At 34.0% G+C, this 15,619-nt stretch overlaps 1 protein-coding gene across 1 annotated transcript; it reads right to left on the bottom strand.

Annotated features, from left to right (window-relative positions):
* Positions 1-3,010: 3,010 nt before the first annotated feature.
* Positions 3,011-5,041, bottom strand: LOC148614537 (uncharacterized). Its single transcript, XM_088588687.1, has 4 exons — positions 4,909-5,041; positions 4,245-4,566; positions 3,898-3,974; positions 3,011-3,150 (listed from the first exon to the last, which is right to left on the bottom strand). Exons 1-4 carry the CDS (start codon positions 4,975-4,977, stop codon positions 3,085-3,087), a joined length of 534 nt encoding a protein of 177 aa, XP_088444813.1. The 5' UTR covers positions 4,978-5,041; the 3' UTR covers positions 3,011-3,084.
* Between the last annotated feature and the right edge of the window lie 10,578 nt (positions 5,042-15,619).

Here is a 15,619-nt window from a genome sequence, read left to right as displayed (position 1 = left end):
ATTCAATGTGGACTCTGAAAAATTCGAATGATCTTTTGGAGACAATCAGTTCAAGACTATTATCAGAATATAATAGCATTAAACCTATGATTTTTCAACACTGTATACTTCTATTCCACATACTCAGTTAAAATCCCGAATTTAAAACATTATACATCGTTGTTTTTTTTCAAAAAAAGATGGTACACCTAGATACAAATATATAGTTCTTGGTGAAGATTCCTAATACTGTGTAAAAAATAATTCCAAATCCTTTTCCAAATATACAGAGGAAGATGTTTACAAAATACTGGAATATTTAATAGACAACATATTTGACCAGAATGGTGTTTTTTTCAACAAACGGTCGGCATTACAATGGGAACAAATTGTGCTCCTTTACTTGCTGACATATTCTTTCACTCTAATGAGGCTGACTTTATTGCTGATCTGACCCTAAAAATATCGTTGGGCTAGATCCTTTAATCTCAGTTTCCGCTATATAGATGATGTATTATCTTTTAACAATCCGAATTTTGTGTATTAGATACATCGCATCTACCTAAAAAAACTTGATATAAAGGATACTACAGACACTGTGAAATCAGCCTCATATCATGACCAAAACTTAGAAATCGATGGTAAAGGAAATCTATTGACCAAACTTTACGACAAACGTGATGACTTTTTTATTTAGAAGTGTAAACTTTCCTTTTATCTGTGGGAACACCTCTTCAGCACCTGAAGTGTTCATATCACAACTCATACGATATGGAAGAGCTTGCCAAAACTACGCAGACTTTTTGTATTGCGCTAGAATTCTGACAAATAGGCTTCTGGAACAGCGTTATGTTGCTACAAGATTGAGGTCATCACTAAAAAACATTTTCATTTCTTTAAATTGTTACAATATATAATGACATATTAACTTATCTGCAGACTTGCAATCAGTGCGGTATTTACTGCCTATTAATCCCATAGCTTTTAGGCTCTTTTAAACATTCACAAGGCATGATCGCTACTCATTACAAATCCGCGAAGCAATTTCCGGTGTACAACACAAATTGCATTAAGGTAGTCAGAGTTAAGTACCGAATTTGGGAGAGGTATCAAACAATTGAACTAATATAAAGGACCATAATATGATATGGATTTTCGAAAAATGTAATAATACCTGTATTACAAAGTTTATAAGAAATTCGGTTTATGTTCAGCCAACACGTACAATTGCATATTTTATTTGAAAACATTACAATTTTGGGGATATTTTGATGAACATTTGAGGAAAAATCAGATTAAGTGAAACAAATATTAGCCTTTGACAAAATTATTTATTGAATTTGATTTTTTAGCATCGTTATATTTATGAATAAGTACAAAAGAAGGTTCCTTTTCACAAAATGTTCGAAACTTAGCTATTATTTCGCCAAACACGCTGATTATCCGTTTAATACGAATGCCGTGCGTAATTCAAAAGACGAAATGTTACATAATTACACATCTCTTGTTTTGATATTAATGATATTGTTTCCTTTTTTTCCGACGAAAACATCATCGATACAAATTACATAAAACACATGACGAATTCTTTGGAATGCCAGATGGTAAGGCGTATCCTCTTCCCTTGGTAGGTGTCCTTCTCATAAAGCCTGCACCAATTTCTAAAAGGCTTGAAATATCTATCGGGTCTGTATAAAAGATCTCAACAACAACATTCATATTGGCTAACACACAAAATGAACCATCATTGTATCTGAAAATATGGAGATAGGGATTGTTGAGTATATCTAGCTGGAGAAGATATTTTCTACAAAGTTCATTCGTAGGAGATGATTTTGGAGTGAGAACTAAAGTCACGTGATGCCGTTTGGTATGGCAATAAAAGTCAGAAAAGTACAAATTGCAATTAGGATGAAAGAGATAGCTAGCTTCCACATACAACCGAATGTTCCCAAAATATGAGAAATCGTATGGCATGTTGGTTAAAGGATCTACCAGTGTACTGAAAAACAATCCTTTTAGTCGACCGTTTAACACAGAACCTTGCTCACCTCCATTACTTTTTAGATATGGCTCCATGATACCGTCTCGTTGAAATCGGATGTTGTTAAAGTAGTGATCAGGTTTATTTCTGTAGATGTATCTTATTGGATGCAAATTAGGTTTTCCAACACGCAATCCGTACTTAGTTGCCAAGAAAAACAGCGAATGTATATCATCCTTGTTCAAATCTGAAACAAATATGAAGATGATCCTGACATAAGCTGTTAAGGGTATCCTGTTTTGAAAGTGGTGATTGTTATATATTGATATTAACGATGTAAGAAACGGAAATGTGTAGTTTGAGAACAGTTGACAGAATAAGTTATTACATCGGAAAGAAAATAAAATAAAAGTAAGATTCAATTCTTTCTTTCCACAATCAATAATTATTGTCTCTTGCAGGGTAACCGTCAATTTCGTGCAAGTATATAAATCGATGATTATATATTCATGTTGTTTTGATGTTTTGTTCGACAGAGTCGGTACCTAATGCAATGCATCTGAAATAGTATATGATATTCTAGTCAAGTGTACCCTGGCATCTGAAATGTTATTTGATATTTAAGATATCACCTTACTTATTTAGTATTTACTAATACTGCTTATAAGATATAACTCATTGAAACAGTGTACAGCTTACTGGAATTTGCAGTTTTAATATGAGTAGTACTTTTAATAAAATGTTTTCAAAATGGAGCATTGAACAGTTTTGACATTCCTAGTATTTTTTTTAAAATTTTTGAATGTTATTTGATTAAATTAAATTCTATGCATACTTTTATCACATTCTTTGCTGTCAAATTAGATGGAATAATTTGTTTGTTTAAATAGAAACTTACATGTTTTGAAAGTAAAGGAAGAACTGCTACCAGTTGTTTTGGATACATACACTTTGCCTTTTTCATATAGCTCTCTTGTGGTTGCTAATACGATGCATAAAACATTGGTGGCGGAAGGAAAGTCTATGGGAATCTCGTAGTCCAATGATTTTGCTATTACACAACGAATGAAAATTTTACTACAGTATTTAATGAAAATGAGAAATTCGACTTGAAAGAAAAATTATGAGTCATGTCTTAGTGTATATTTAGGTGGGATATGTCGTTGGACCTTTACGTCAAGGTCACCCTGAAAATTGATAAAATATACATTGATATCTATTGTTTATTTTAAGTTGTATCCGTCATAATGTTCATAAATATCATTAAGTAATCACAACTAATTCAATATATTTTTTTTCAAAATTGCAAAGTGTTTCATTGTGTTGTCTTTTGTAAAAAAAACATGGAAGAAGTAAATACACAGTTAAAATGAAAAATGAATGATTACATTTACTTTTCATATCATTAAAATACGCTTACTAGTATATCATTGGATAACCGATTTTACACGTGATATCACATGAGTCGATGAAGCACGTCTTCGAACTATTTATAAAGGCCAATGAAAATGACTAAATGGAATATTTTTATTGATCACTGTTAATATCGTATTAGTGTATCGCCCATTTCCTATGTACATTTAAAATATAATTGAAATAAAATAAGGAATCATATTAAATGCAGGGGCATAGCACCTGGTACGGCAGATACTTCTGGAGTAGTCCGTATAATTTTTGATGGTACGTCATGCAGTACCTGAAATTCTTGGAAAAACAAGAAGAAAAAGAACAATAACTAGATAACACTTAGATCAAAGTCAGTATGAGGGAGTAAGCGTGCTTCACTGAAAATGTAATACGGTCAACGCCGATGTAAGATCAATTACGAAACATTCAATCCCTAAATAAATTTGATACTAAAGAAATTTCATGTGGGTTTTGATATATTTGTATTGAACAAGTAAACCACACAGTAATTAACGTTAGATGTATACCTTGTACGAAGAATCAACTGGTATTTCCATATTCTTATTCAGAGTTATATCTATTTGAAAATTTGTCTGTTGTTTAACTGAAAAGATGAAAGAATAAAATTAAACGATTGCATTTAAACAATATCAGTTTCATTATATTCTGGTAAAAAGTAGTTTAAAGGTGTGATAAAATAATGTTTGCTTTACTCTTTATAGAATGATAAAATTTCATGCTTCTAGTATCACCTCATAGAAAAATCTGATCAATGTCAGCCACTTATTGTTTTATTATATTACTAATTGTAACATCGGTACGTGTTTTCTATGTACATGTTACAGTTATTTTAAAAAAACAAACAAAAACTCACTTGTTATTTCACTTTCCCCAAAACACACTACTTCGTCGAAAGGTTCCCCGTTAAATAATCGTTTTTGCAATCCATATACCAATAGTCTGATTTTACTTCCAGACAAACTATTCTTCAAAGGAATTTTCATTCCAGATTGTGACACGTAACCAAACACATTGGTTGGAAGGGGGAATTTTTCATTTGTTATGGCGATATAAAGAACGTCAAACACAAGCCCAGATGAATAAGATGTACGTAAATGTATGATAATGTCATTTGAGTCGGTCAGCGTACTACACCATTTTTTCTCCATCATGACGCTGTCCATCAAGGTAAAAGTCTGCAAAATATGTAACTGTTTTAAAACTTCCAATCTTAAACATCATTTTGAAGCTTGGATTATAATACCAAAAATACGACGAATTCACATATCAACGTTTTCAACAGTTTCATGTTACTTTAGACAGATTTATAATGTCCATGCCTTTCTTTTCAGAACATACAAACATCACAGATGAACTTCACATTACACATTAAAATGTAGATCATGACTATTAATTGAAGCCAATTCATTCATGTGAATATCTGTGATTATCAAACGACTTATTATGATTCATATACAACTATCCGATTTAAAATATTGATATTGATATTTTTCAATTAATTATTCACAAACACATACCTTATTCTGACATCTGCAATGCGTTACAACCACATTAAACTTCCTTCTGAATTTCAGAAAATTAAACATAGCTAAATAAGGAACACCCTTATCAGATGTCACTGTTTGCACAGTTTCTATCGTTTGATAAAGGCCGTTGCGGATTTATTAAAGCTAAACTATGTTCAGGTGCAGTAGACCCTGTATACATTTTAATAGTATATTGGATTAAAACGCATTTCCCTTCTCGTACATTGATTTGATATACTTTTCAAAGATATTAATACAAGTCTGAGCTAAGTGAAGTATATAGAATTACAAAAGAACTCACTGGAGCACCTTCCAACAGTAACAACCAAGAAAACTTTGGAGAATGAATGGACATACATCTCGAACCACCAACAAAAGACATAACCATGAAAGCCATCCTAAAACTGAAAAAAAAAACAACAAAGCACCTGGAATTGACAACTTAAATGGTGAACTTTTCAAGCAGATATTAAGCTAGCTACATATCAGCTACACATTTTGTTTTCAGAAATATGGGAATCTGAGATACTCCTAACTGGTTGGTGCATAGGACTGATAGTTAAGTTACCGAAAAGGGGTGATAGAGTGAGCTGTTCAAACTCGCGCGGTATAACGCTCCTTTCAGTTCCCATCAAAGTCTTTTGCAAGATCATCTGCATGCGACTGAATGAAGCCATTGAGAACAAACTCCAAAAACAACAAGCAGGAGTCAGATCAGGTTTTGGTTGCATTGATCACATCTTTACTCTACGAAAAATAACGGAGCAGTGCATAGAATGGAATAGTAAATTACATCTAAACTTTATAGACTTTGAAAAGGCATTTGACAGTCTACATCATGAGAGCCTCTGGAAAATACTTACAGCCTATGGATGCCCAGATAAACTCGTTCGAATACTTAAATCATTCTATAACAACTTTTCATGCAGCATTATAGATGACAACAAGCTCAGTGAATGGTTTTACATCACAAGTGGAATCAGACAAGGATGCATCATGTCACCTATGTTATTCTTTGTAGCAATAGTTTGGATGATGACGAGAATTGTTGGGAATCGGCAAAGGGGCATAAGGTGGACTTTAACATAAACGCTAGAAGATCTCAAGTTTGCCGATGATGTAGCTCTGCTATCCAACAATGCCGAACATCTGCAGGGAAAAACTGAAGACCTGTCAAAAGACGCTAAACAAGTTGGATTGAACATCAATAAAAGAAAGACAAAAGCCATGCGACTTGTTCCTTCCCCAACAGAAATCAGGTTAGACAATGAACCACTTGAAGAATCAAAGATTTTACCTATCTAGGAAGTACATTAAGTAAAAGCATTGCAACATCAATGGATATTGCCAACAGACCTCAAAAGGCAAATGTCGCATTTCACTAACTAAACAGAATATGGAAGAAAAACAACATCAGCCTGTGGACAAAAACCAAATTATAAAACAGCATTGTCATATCAATCCTTCTGTATGGGTCTGGATGCTGGCGAATAACACAGAAAGACATCAAGAGACTCTCAGGATTCCACAACAAATGCCTGAGAGATCTCTCAAGAATATATTGGCCACAAAAGATCACCAACCTGGCATTGTATGAAAAGACTGGTCAAACTGACATCATGATCCAGATAATGCATAGACGATTAAGTTGGTTTGGCCATGTCAACAGAAGAGAGGCATACAATATCATCAGAGTAACTGCCAAATGGACATCATCAGAGGCAAACTAAACAGAGGACGACCAAGAGAAACATGGAGGCACTATGACATCAGAGTTCAAAGACACGAGAAAGACCTGGGGTAAAATTGAGAGCAGAGCCAAAAAGCCAGAAACCGAGAAAACTGGAGGTCCCTAATTACAGTCTTATGCGCCACCAGGCGCAAAGAGGATAAGTAAGTAAGTAAATCACTTGAGATATATCTTATCACAAATCACAATACCAAGATGCGAATCGCGTCAAATCACAGCTAATAGGTTTGTATTTCATTATTCTACAATCATATGATAAATATAATAAAGTTAAAAATTGACTATATGGAACCAAGAAAACAGAAAAAACCATAACAAACAAGGAATACTGTGTTTGCAAGCAAAACACAAAAGTCGCCAAAACCGGCAAGTAGTCGAATTTAGTCAAATTATGAAGCCGCCATTGAATTTAGAATCCAATGTTTATAAATTTTCAGTGAAATCGAGCAATGCTGAAATTTTGCCGATTTTGGCGGCCATTTTGAAAAAAATGGCGGCATTCTAGATTTTTTTACGCCTATGATATCAGCAAGTCTAGAACAGCGTTCTGAGTTATTTGTATACATGTAATGAGTTCCAAAATTACATTATGTCTCCATAGATGGTGTCCTTCCTTTCATACAAAAACCTTTTGGACTTCATCACATTAGAACCAAAATTTATTCTATACCTCTCACTCCACTACACCCCCTTTACAAAACAAGTCTTGACACCCCTGTTTCTGACCCCCACCTCTTCATTATATAGACTTGTTGCCATCATTTTAGATATTGCATAGACTCCACAGACTCTTTAAACCAGTTTGTGTGAAAAGTCAAGATGAAGAAAAACGATCATTTCTTCACTACCGTTTGTCAACAAAGGTATAGATGCAATTAATTTGGCTAATATCCTCCATCACAAAAACGTTACCACCAAAATTCCCCCATAATTCAAAGACAAATCCATACCAATTATTTCATATTCCTATACTTCACCCATTGCATCCAAAATTTTCAATTATAAAAGGCTATTGCAGAACCTCGAGATTGAGGACTTCAAGGCTAAACCACATATTGTTCTTGCAAAACCTCTCCATTCAAATATGGTCCTTCTGATAACGTCGTTACGGGAGATTTAACCATTATCGAAAACGAATCTCTACGTAATATCCTTTCTAAAGGTCCGTGAACCACGCTCCATAAATTGGAATTATAACTTTAAAGTTCTTATGGATGCCGTCCAGAACTATGCAAGAAAAAGGATAAAACGAGAACAAGAAGACATTGATTCTCTGTCAGAGTGGTTAAAGGTCGTGAGGTCTTTAATTTTGAAACGAATGAAAGTTTTAAGTAGGTCAATGAGTGCCAAGGCTACATCAGTTTTCAAAGACCCCGATGTAGCAAAAGCATTGTCTACTATACATGACAAATATGTTGTCGTACCAGCAGACAAAACCCAAAACAACATTGTTTTTGTCTGCAAAACGTTTAATATCCAATGTTTATTATCAGAGGTAGACGTAGAAAATAATAGCAGTGATAAGACCTATACTGCTACCACTCTCTCCCAAGAAGAGATTGTGGAAAACCATCAATCTGTGCTATCCTCTTTTGGTCTCTCTACCAAGGACGATGATTGTGATTTACCGTCTATGTGTTGGATTCCTAAACTTCACAAGAATCCATACAAACAACGTTTCATAGCTGGATCTGCAAAATGTACCACCAAACCTCTTTCAAAACTTATAACTTCTATACTCACAACTGTCAAAGAAGGTCTGCAGTCCTACCACAACACTTGTTACTCCCGTAGTGGTATTAATTCAATGTGCTGAAAAATTCGAAAGATCTGTTGGAGACAATCAGTTCAAGACTATTATTAGAATATAATAGCATCAAAACCTATGATTTTTCAACACTGTATACTTCTATTCCCCATACTCAGTTAAAATCCCGACTTAAAAACATTATACATCGTTGGTTTTCCAAAAAAGATGGTACACCTAGATACAAATATATAGCTCTTGGTAAAGATTCCTCAAGATTGTAAGAAATAATTCCAAATATACAGAGGAAGATGTTTACAAAATGCTGGAACTTTTAATCGACAACACATTTGTCCAGTGTGGTGGACGTGTTTTTCAACAAACGTTCGGCATTCCAATGGGAACAAACTGTGGTCCTTTACTTACTGACCTATTTCTTCACTCTCATGAGGCTGACTTTATAGATGATTTGATTAGAAAGAAAGAATATCGTTTGGCTAGATCCTTCAATCTCAGTTTCCGCTATATAGATGACGTATTATCTTTAAACAATCCTAATTTCGGGGATCTGATACATCGCATCTACCCAAAAGAACTTGAGATAAAGGATACTATAGACACTGTGAAGTCAGCCTCATATCTTGACCTACACTTAGAAATCGATGGTAAAGGAAAACTATTGACCAAACTTTACGACAAACGTGATGACTTTTCATTCAGAATTGTCAACTTTCCTTTCATCTGTGGCAACATCCCTTCGGCTCCTGCGCATGGAGTGTTCATATCACAACTCATACGTTATGCCAGAGCTTGCCGAAACTACGTAGACTTTTTGTATCGCGCTAGAAGTCTAAAAAATAGGCTTCTGGAACAAGGTTATGTTGCTACAAGATTGAAGTCATCACTACAGAAGTTTTATGGTCGTCATCATGAACTCGTGGATCGTTGTGATGTATCCATCAGCACCACGAAAACTGATTTATTCAACGGGTCATAGTTTACCTTTCCTCGTTTGTCTACCCCGGACTTGACTTTTTATGAGCAACAACTCGGCGGGTGTTTCTAGAAAAGCAGAGTACGCTTACCCTACCGGTGCACCTGGTCCAGGCTCCCAGTTTTTAGTGGAGTCCGAGTTGCTCATTTACTTTTGTTACTTTGTATGTATGATTTTAGTTACTTTATGTTCTTTGTTGTGTATGTCTGTTTTCCACGTCTAGTCTTTGTCCCTGGATTACATTCTTTTGATTACCGCTATAATCTTAGTTTCCTTGATACTCTTATTAATTTTTGAGCCAAGTTTGGTATGAATCGAATAAACGGTCTCCGAGAAATCTCCAGGACATCTTTACTTGCAGAAGAAGTATAATAATAATAATAATAATAATAATAATAATAATAATAATAATAATAATAGTAAGAAACGGAGCAAAAACAGTAAGTCGCAAAACTTCGTAATTTTGAAAAGAATGCGAAAAAAATTGAAAAAAGGTGGCCTTTTTACTTGGCCAGGTTGCATTAGTCATTTTTAATGTTATTTCAGATGTTCAAGTGTAATGACAATAATTGGTTACTTTACGTTAAACCTCAGCAAATGATTTCATAAATGTTTGTTTAGAAATTAAATACGGCAAAATTTGGAAATAAAAGAGCACTTTGGAAGGGACCTCAGATTGTTTTCATTTTTCAATATATATGGAAAAAAAATGAAATGTTATGGAGATGGTCTCAGGAAGGGTCAGATGGCTTATTTTAATTTTCATGTCAGTATCCGCCATTTCGTGTTGCATTGAGTTGGTCGCAATCGATTGTGGAGGGCTGAGAGGTTTCATTTCAACGATCAATTCTATATTCGCCATGAGCTCCATAAATTGACATGGACATATGCTTGATAAAAAAGCTTCAACTGAAATTAGTGCAGAGAAAATTGCTTTTGCATTCCCTTATATAATTGTCTTGTAATTGGTATTTAAGAAAAACACATATTAAAACATTATTGCTTTATTACTAAATGTCTATTTCTATCATTTCATGAAGGTGTTGAATTCAACGATTCAAAAACATTTTTGAAATATGATTAAAATTTTTAATTCGAGGCTTGATGATTCAGAAATAATTAATTGTCTTAAATTTCAACGGAAATACATCAACCGTATCAAATGTTTCAACAGATGTGGCACAACTTTGGAAATTATTTTAATACAAACCTTTCTACAATGTTCTGTACATGTAGGGAAATATATCATAATTTATTTGGTACACACATTTGAAATTAAAATTTTTTTCAAGAAATAAACAATACAAAAGACAAAAGGTCAATACAAGAGTAAGTACTACATAAAACCATCCTCTTTGCTTACATTATTCTTCCGAAATGTTCAGAAAAAGACATTAAACGAATATAAAATGACAATGCCTATCACATATGCCAAACAAAAATTTATATTTGAAAAAAAAAAGACGTCTGAATACCTAATGTGCAAGCAATGGTTAGTCCGAAGACAAATAAAAAAGAAAAAAAAACAAAACAGGTAATACAAAACGAAAAACAGGAAGTCACACAGCAGGGCTGAACTAAACAATAGGCACGTAATCGTACAACATGAACTTTGTATCTGGAATTACAAAACGTAAACACACATTCATTTATCTCATTTCTAGACAACAATTGCATATCCCTCTAGACACATTTACAATAATCATGTAAAGTAATTTTACTAAACATTTTTAACGAATATAAACACATTTAACTAACTAGTAATGCGATGTATTTTATCAAGAGAAGGATATCTGGGCCCAGCTCCACAAAAAATAACAAATGCTTTTGAGAATATTCTTAACATCCATGGTAAATTCAATCAGTCTTTGGCTTTGGATTAAATGACATCATAAACAGTTTAGAAACTTTCTCAAACTTAAGTAATTTTAGGTTTTGTGGCACCAGGGCCTAAAATCTTAATAAAAATTATTCTATACAAGAAGTAGTCAGAATGGAAGTACTCCTTGTAGAATAAGTAATATAAAAAAGCATTTTCTCTTAACACAGTCATAATGTAGATTCTATATAATCTAACCACCTGAATTATAAGTTTCCCTGACAACTATTTTAGATTACTAACCACCATATGCCAAACATAGTAGTTGAATAGATTTATATAGAGGATATAAACAATAAAAATACGAACAGAGGGACGAACATCCCTTTCATCTTGAATGCCTTTCTACTACTGCAGTTATTCAACACAGAAAATGTTATGGAGATACGTAATTGATAAAAAAAATTTTAAACGCAGAACTGGATAATCCATAGTAGAAGCCACGTAACTATATTTGCTTCTCTTATATGAACTATCTTCTGTTATGTTCTTTGTTATGTATGTCTGTTTTCCCCATCTGGTCTTTGTATCTGGCTTACATTATTTTGATTTCCGGGAGAATCTTGGTTCCCTTGATTACTCTTCCATTACTGACATATGTACTGTTGCATGTTGTAATATAGTACTGAATTGCATGATTGCTTAAAGTAAAACAGACATTTAAAATCGATATCATATATCTATACTTAGATAAGGTCTCTCGTTTGAGGACAAATTACAGCGAGTCTAACTTCAGGTGATAGAGTTGGTCTTCCTTTGATTATATGACCATTAACTGATGAAATATCTTAGGTCGTTGACAGGACGATTGACAGGGAGATTCAAATTTTCTAGAAAACAGTTTATTCACCTGGTGATTAACTCTTTAAGTGTAAGAATTTTTTTCTTGTGATAACGTTTGGACTTATTTGCTTCTTTTGACGTTTAAGCTATTTTGATAATTGCTTTTGCTTTTTTGTACGTCATACTTTGTATTGTTATGACCACTGATTTATCGACTATGACACTATAGCATACAAATGCTTTTTAGTCGCAACCAGTATATTCACGCAATAAAGAAGAGGGAGGTTTGACGCGCTATAAAACCTAGTTTCAACCAAATATATCGTTTGGAATGCCTACACCAAGTCAGGACCATTGAGGCACCAGCAACTCCGGTGATGTAATATCTATTTTGTCACATTTATTTTGGACTTGACTTGATTATGAATCGAATTAGTGTTCAAAAATTCTATTGTTACTCTTATTTGTCCTTTTTTGATTGATTGATTAACGCCCAAGCAACTGTATTCCAGCAAAGAACGTGGCATTTTTTTTTCAACAAGGTGCACCACTATGGTTTGAGGACAGGTTTGCCGTTTATGGACTGACGACCCCAGCATGTAGCATGCCAGGGGTTCCCCATTCCACCACCTCGGACACACAACCTGGTTGCTATATTTGCAAAGCCCACAAGCCCCGGCCAGGGGACCTGAGCGCTATTAGGTCGCCTTCTACGATAAGCTTAGCGCTGCAACATCCGGACCTGCACGGGGCTATTTATCCTTTTTAAAGTAATATGAAGCAATATAGAAATTTCAAAAGCCATTTATATATGTAACTCTTTTAAGCTGATATATTCAATTTGATTTAGTATGAAAGAGTAATCAAGGGAACCAAGGTTATAGCGGTAATCAAAAGAATGTAATCCAGGGACAAAGACAGACCAGACATGGAAAACAGACATACACAATAAAGAACATAAAGTAACTAAAATCATACATACAAAGTAACAAAAGTAAATGAGCAACTCGGACTCCATTAAAAACTGGGTAGACAAAATAATACAATAAGACATGGAAAACAGACATACACAACAAAGAACATAAAGTAAAAAAGTCATACATACAAAGTAACAAAAGCAAATGAGCAACTCTGGCTCCACTAAAAACTGGGAGCATGGAACAAGTGCACCGGTATGGTAAGCGTCCTCTGTTTCTCTAGAAACACCCGCCGACTTGCTCATATAAAGTCAAGTCCAACGAGTTCATGATAACGAAAGGTAACTTGATTTTCTATGGTGTAGGCTTTTTTGTAACCATTTACTATATTACAATTCTTCAAGCTTGATGCATTACATCTTATATAAAGAGAGGAAAGCATGTAAAACACCTGAAAAAAAAACTTAAAAGAAACGAAAATAACCAAAAGTTAGCACAAGAAATAAAGTCGATCATCTAAAAAGGTGAATGGATTGTCTGATAGAAAGTTTATATATCCCTATCAATTGTCCAGTCAATTAAGGTATTTCATTAGGTAATGGTTATATATAATCTAGGAGAGACCAACTCTATTCCTTTAAGTTACATATAGGCTTTCTGTAATTCATATAAATAATCATAATTGTTAATAAACTTATCATGTTTTATACGCGGCTGTCCGTTTATATATGATTATATACTCATACATACTTTCTTAAAGAGTAATCAAGGGAACCAAGGTTATAGCGGTAATCAAAAGAATGTAATCCAGGGACAAAGACCAGACATGGAAAACAGACATAAACAACCAAGAACATAAAGTAACTTAAATCATACATACAAAGTAACAAAAGCAAATGAGCAACTCGGACTCTAAAAACTGGGAGCATGACACCAGGTGCTCTGGTAGAGTAAAGGTCCTCTGCATTTCGTTTTTCCACCTTCGTTTTACCAACAAACCACCTAATACATCCTTAAAACAAATACGAACATTTATTGGGAAGTCATGGTGTATACACAAACTATTTGATAAACTGTTTGATAAATACATTGAGAATGGATATGGTAAATATGTCGAAGAGACAGCAACCCCATCAGGACGAAAAATGTCAGCTCAAGGCCATCCATGGGTATTCAATGAATGACAAGGAAACCCTCACACCACAGGACAGTCTGCAGTTGGGCTCACAACAGTATTGTACTCAGGTACAGCAAATTAGTTGCCCCTATATACTCCTGCCACCTAAAAGTAAACTGAAAGAAAAAAAAATGAAACAATACATTCAAAGGCCAGACAGAAATTCCTCGCGCAATACACTGCAAACAGATATTGAGGGGTCATGGCCGTTGATAAAGGCAGACCTGGATTTTTAAAATTGAAATAGCAAACGGTCGGTCATTGCTTTTAATTCAATAAAGATAAATATCGATCAAGATCCTCCTTATTTTTGAATAGCTATTATATTGTTGGTAAAATTAGAGACAAAGTAACAAACCTTAACGAAAATGGGAATATAATGTTTCTTAAACAAACTAATGAAACAATTTAGGTCAGTCTCTTTTATAAACAATGGTTACGGATCAATTGTTAAACATTTGTTGATTTTGTTTAACAAACATAGGTGTTTCCGTAAATTATCAATGTCCACACCTCGTAAACACGCATTAAATCCCCGAGTTTTGTTTTAGTTTTGCAATGTTCAACATGACTTAAATGCAATATATTAAAGTGCCAGTAAACAGTAACGGATTAGACCTGTACTTTTTAGCTGACGTATATAAATCACTACGGGATAGAGCTACAATGGTAGATTCTTGTGTTTCTCTATATTATATAGGTAAAATGATAGGAGCAGTCAATGCTTTAGCAAATGGTACGGATTATTCTTCGGTCCTTGTCATAGTCTGTCACATTTAACAATTAGTTTACTCATATACTTGTCATACGATAATACTGAAAAAAATTCAGACCCAGCGTTTTCGGGCTTCAAGCAGATGTTTTCTTTTTATCGTCTACGTGATGATTTATTTTCAGTTTGTTTATTGTTTTTACAATATACTAAAGTCCGAATTTGGGATTTCTTTGAACCATAAAACGTGTTTTGTGTATTTGTTGCATGTTTTCGTTTTTCCTCTCCCACTGAAATAAAAGTGGATATCAACTTGTACTTTATTTATGCAACCCAAACGTGTTGTTTGGAGACAAAAATAAAGATGAATACAATTTTCTTCTGTCAACTTCATTGATAGTGAGGTAATGTTCGACATCAAATAATCCCATCATATTAAGCTCTAGCCGCCATCATAAGTTAATATATTTTCACGAGTTTGCGAAACTTGTATCCCTCGCAATGTCAAACATTGTGTTGTAAGGCTGTGCTATTAAATATCTGTTTAATAAATATCTTAGACTATCGATGAAGTTTTGTGAAGCTCTCCGTCAGTTTTGCTAACATCCATGTAGAAATGGGCTAAGCATTCATTCAGCTGTTGCAGACCGTAAAGTTCAAAGGCAGAATCCATTTTTAGTTCCTTTTAATACATACGCAGTTATATTGCAGCTGCTTTGTTCTGTATTATTGTTTTCTGTGCA

This window comes from Perna viridis, chromosome 6, assembly GCF_037379345.1.
Source record: "Perna viridis isolate PV_CMFRI_1.1 ecotype Kerala chromosome 6, ASM3737934v1, whole genome shotgun sequence".
Classification (NCBI taxonomy): domain Eukaryota; kingdom Metazoa; phylum Mollusca; class Bivalvia; order Mytilida; family Mytilidae; genus Perna; species Perna viridis.
The sequence above is the reverse complement of the archived record's forward strand: the minus strand, read 5'-3'. Positions and strand labels throughout refer to the sequence as shown.

Coding starts and splice junctions, on each gene's coding strand:
- LOC148614537 (XM_088588687.1), bottom strand. CDS start 4,977: ATGTTTAATTTTCTGAAATTCAGAAGGAAGTTTAATGTGGTTGTAACG. Junction 4,567..4,908: donor ATTGCAGATGTCAGAATAAG/GTATGTGTTTGT, acceptor CATATTTTGCAG/ACTTTTACCTTGATGGACAG. Junction 3,151..3,897: donor CAGTTGATTCTTCGTACAAG/GTATACATCTAA, acceptor ATCAATTTTCAG/GGTGACCTTGACGTAAAGGT.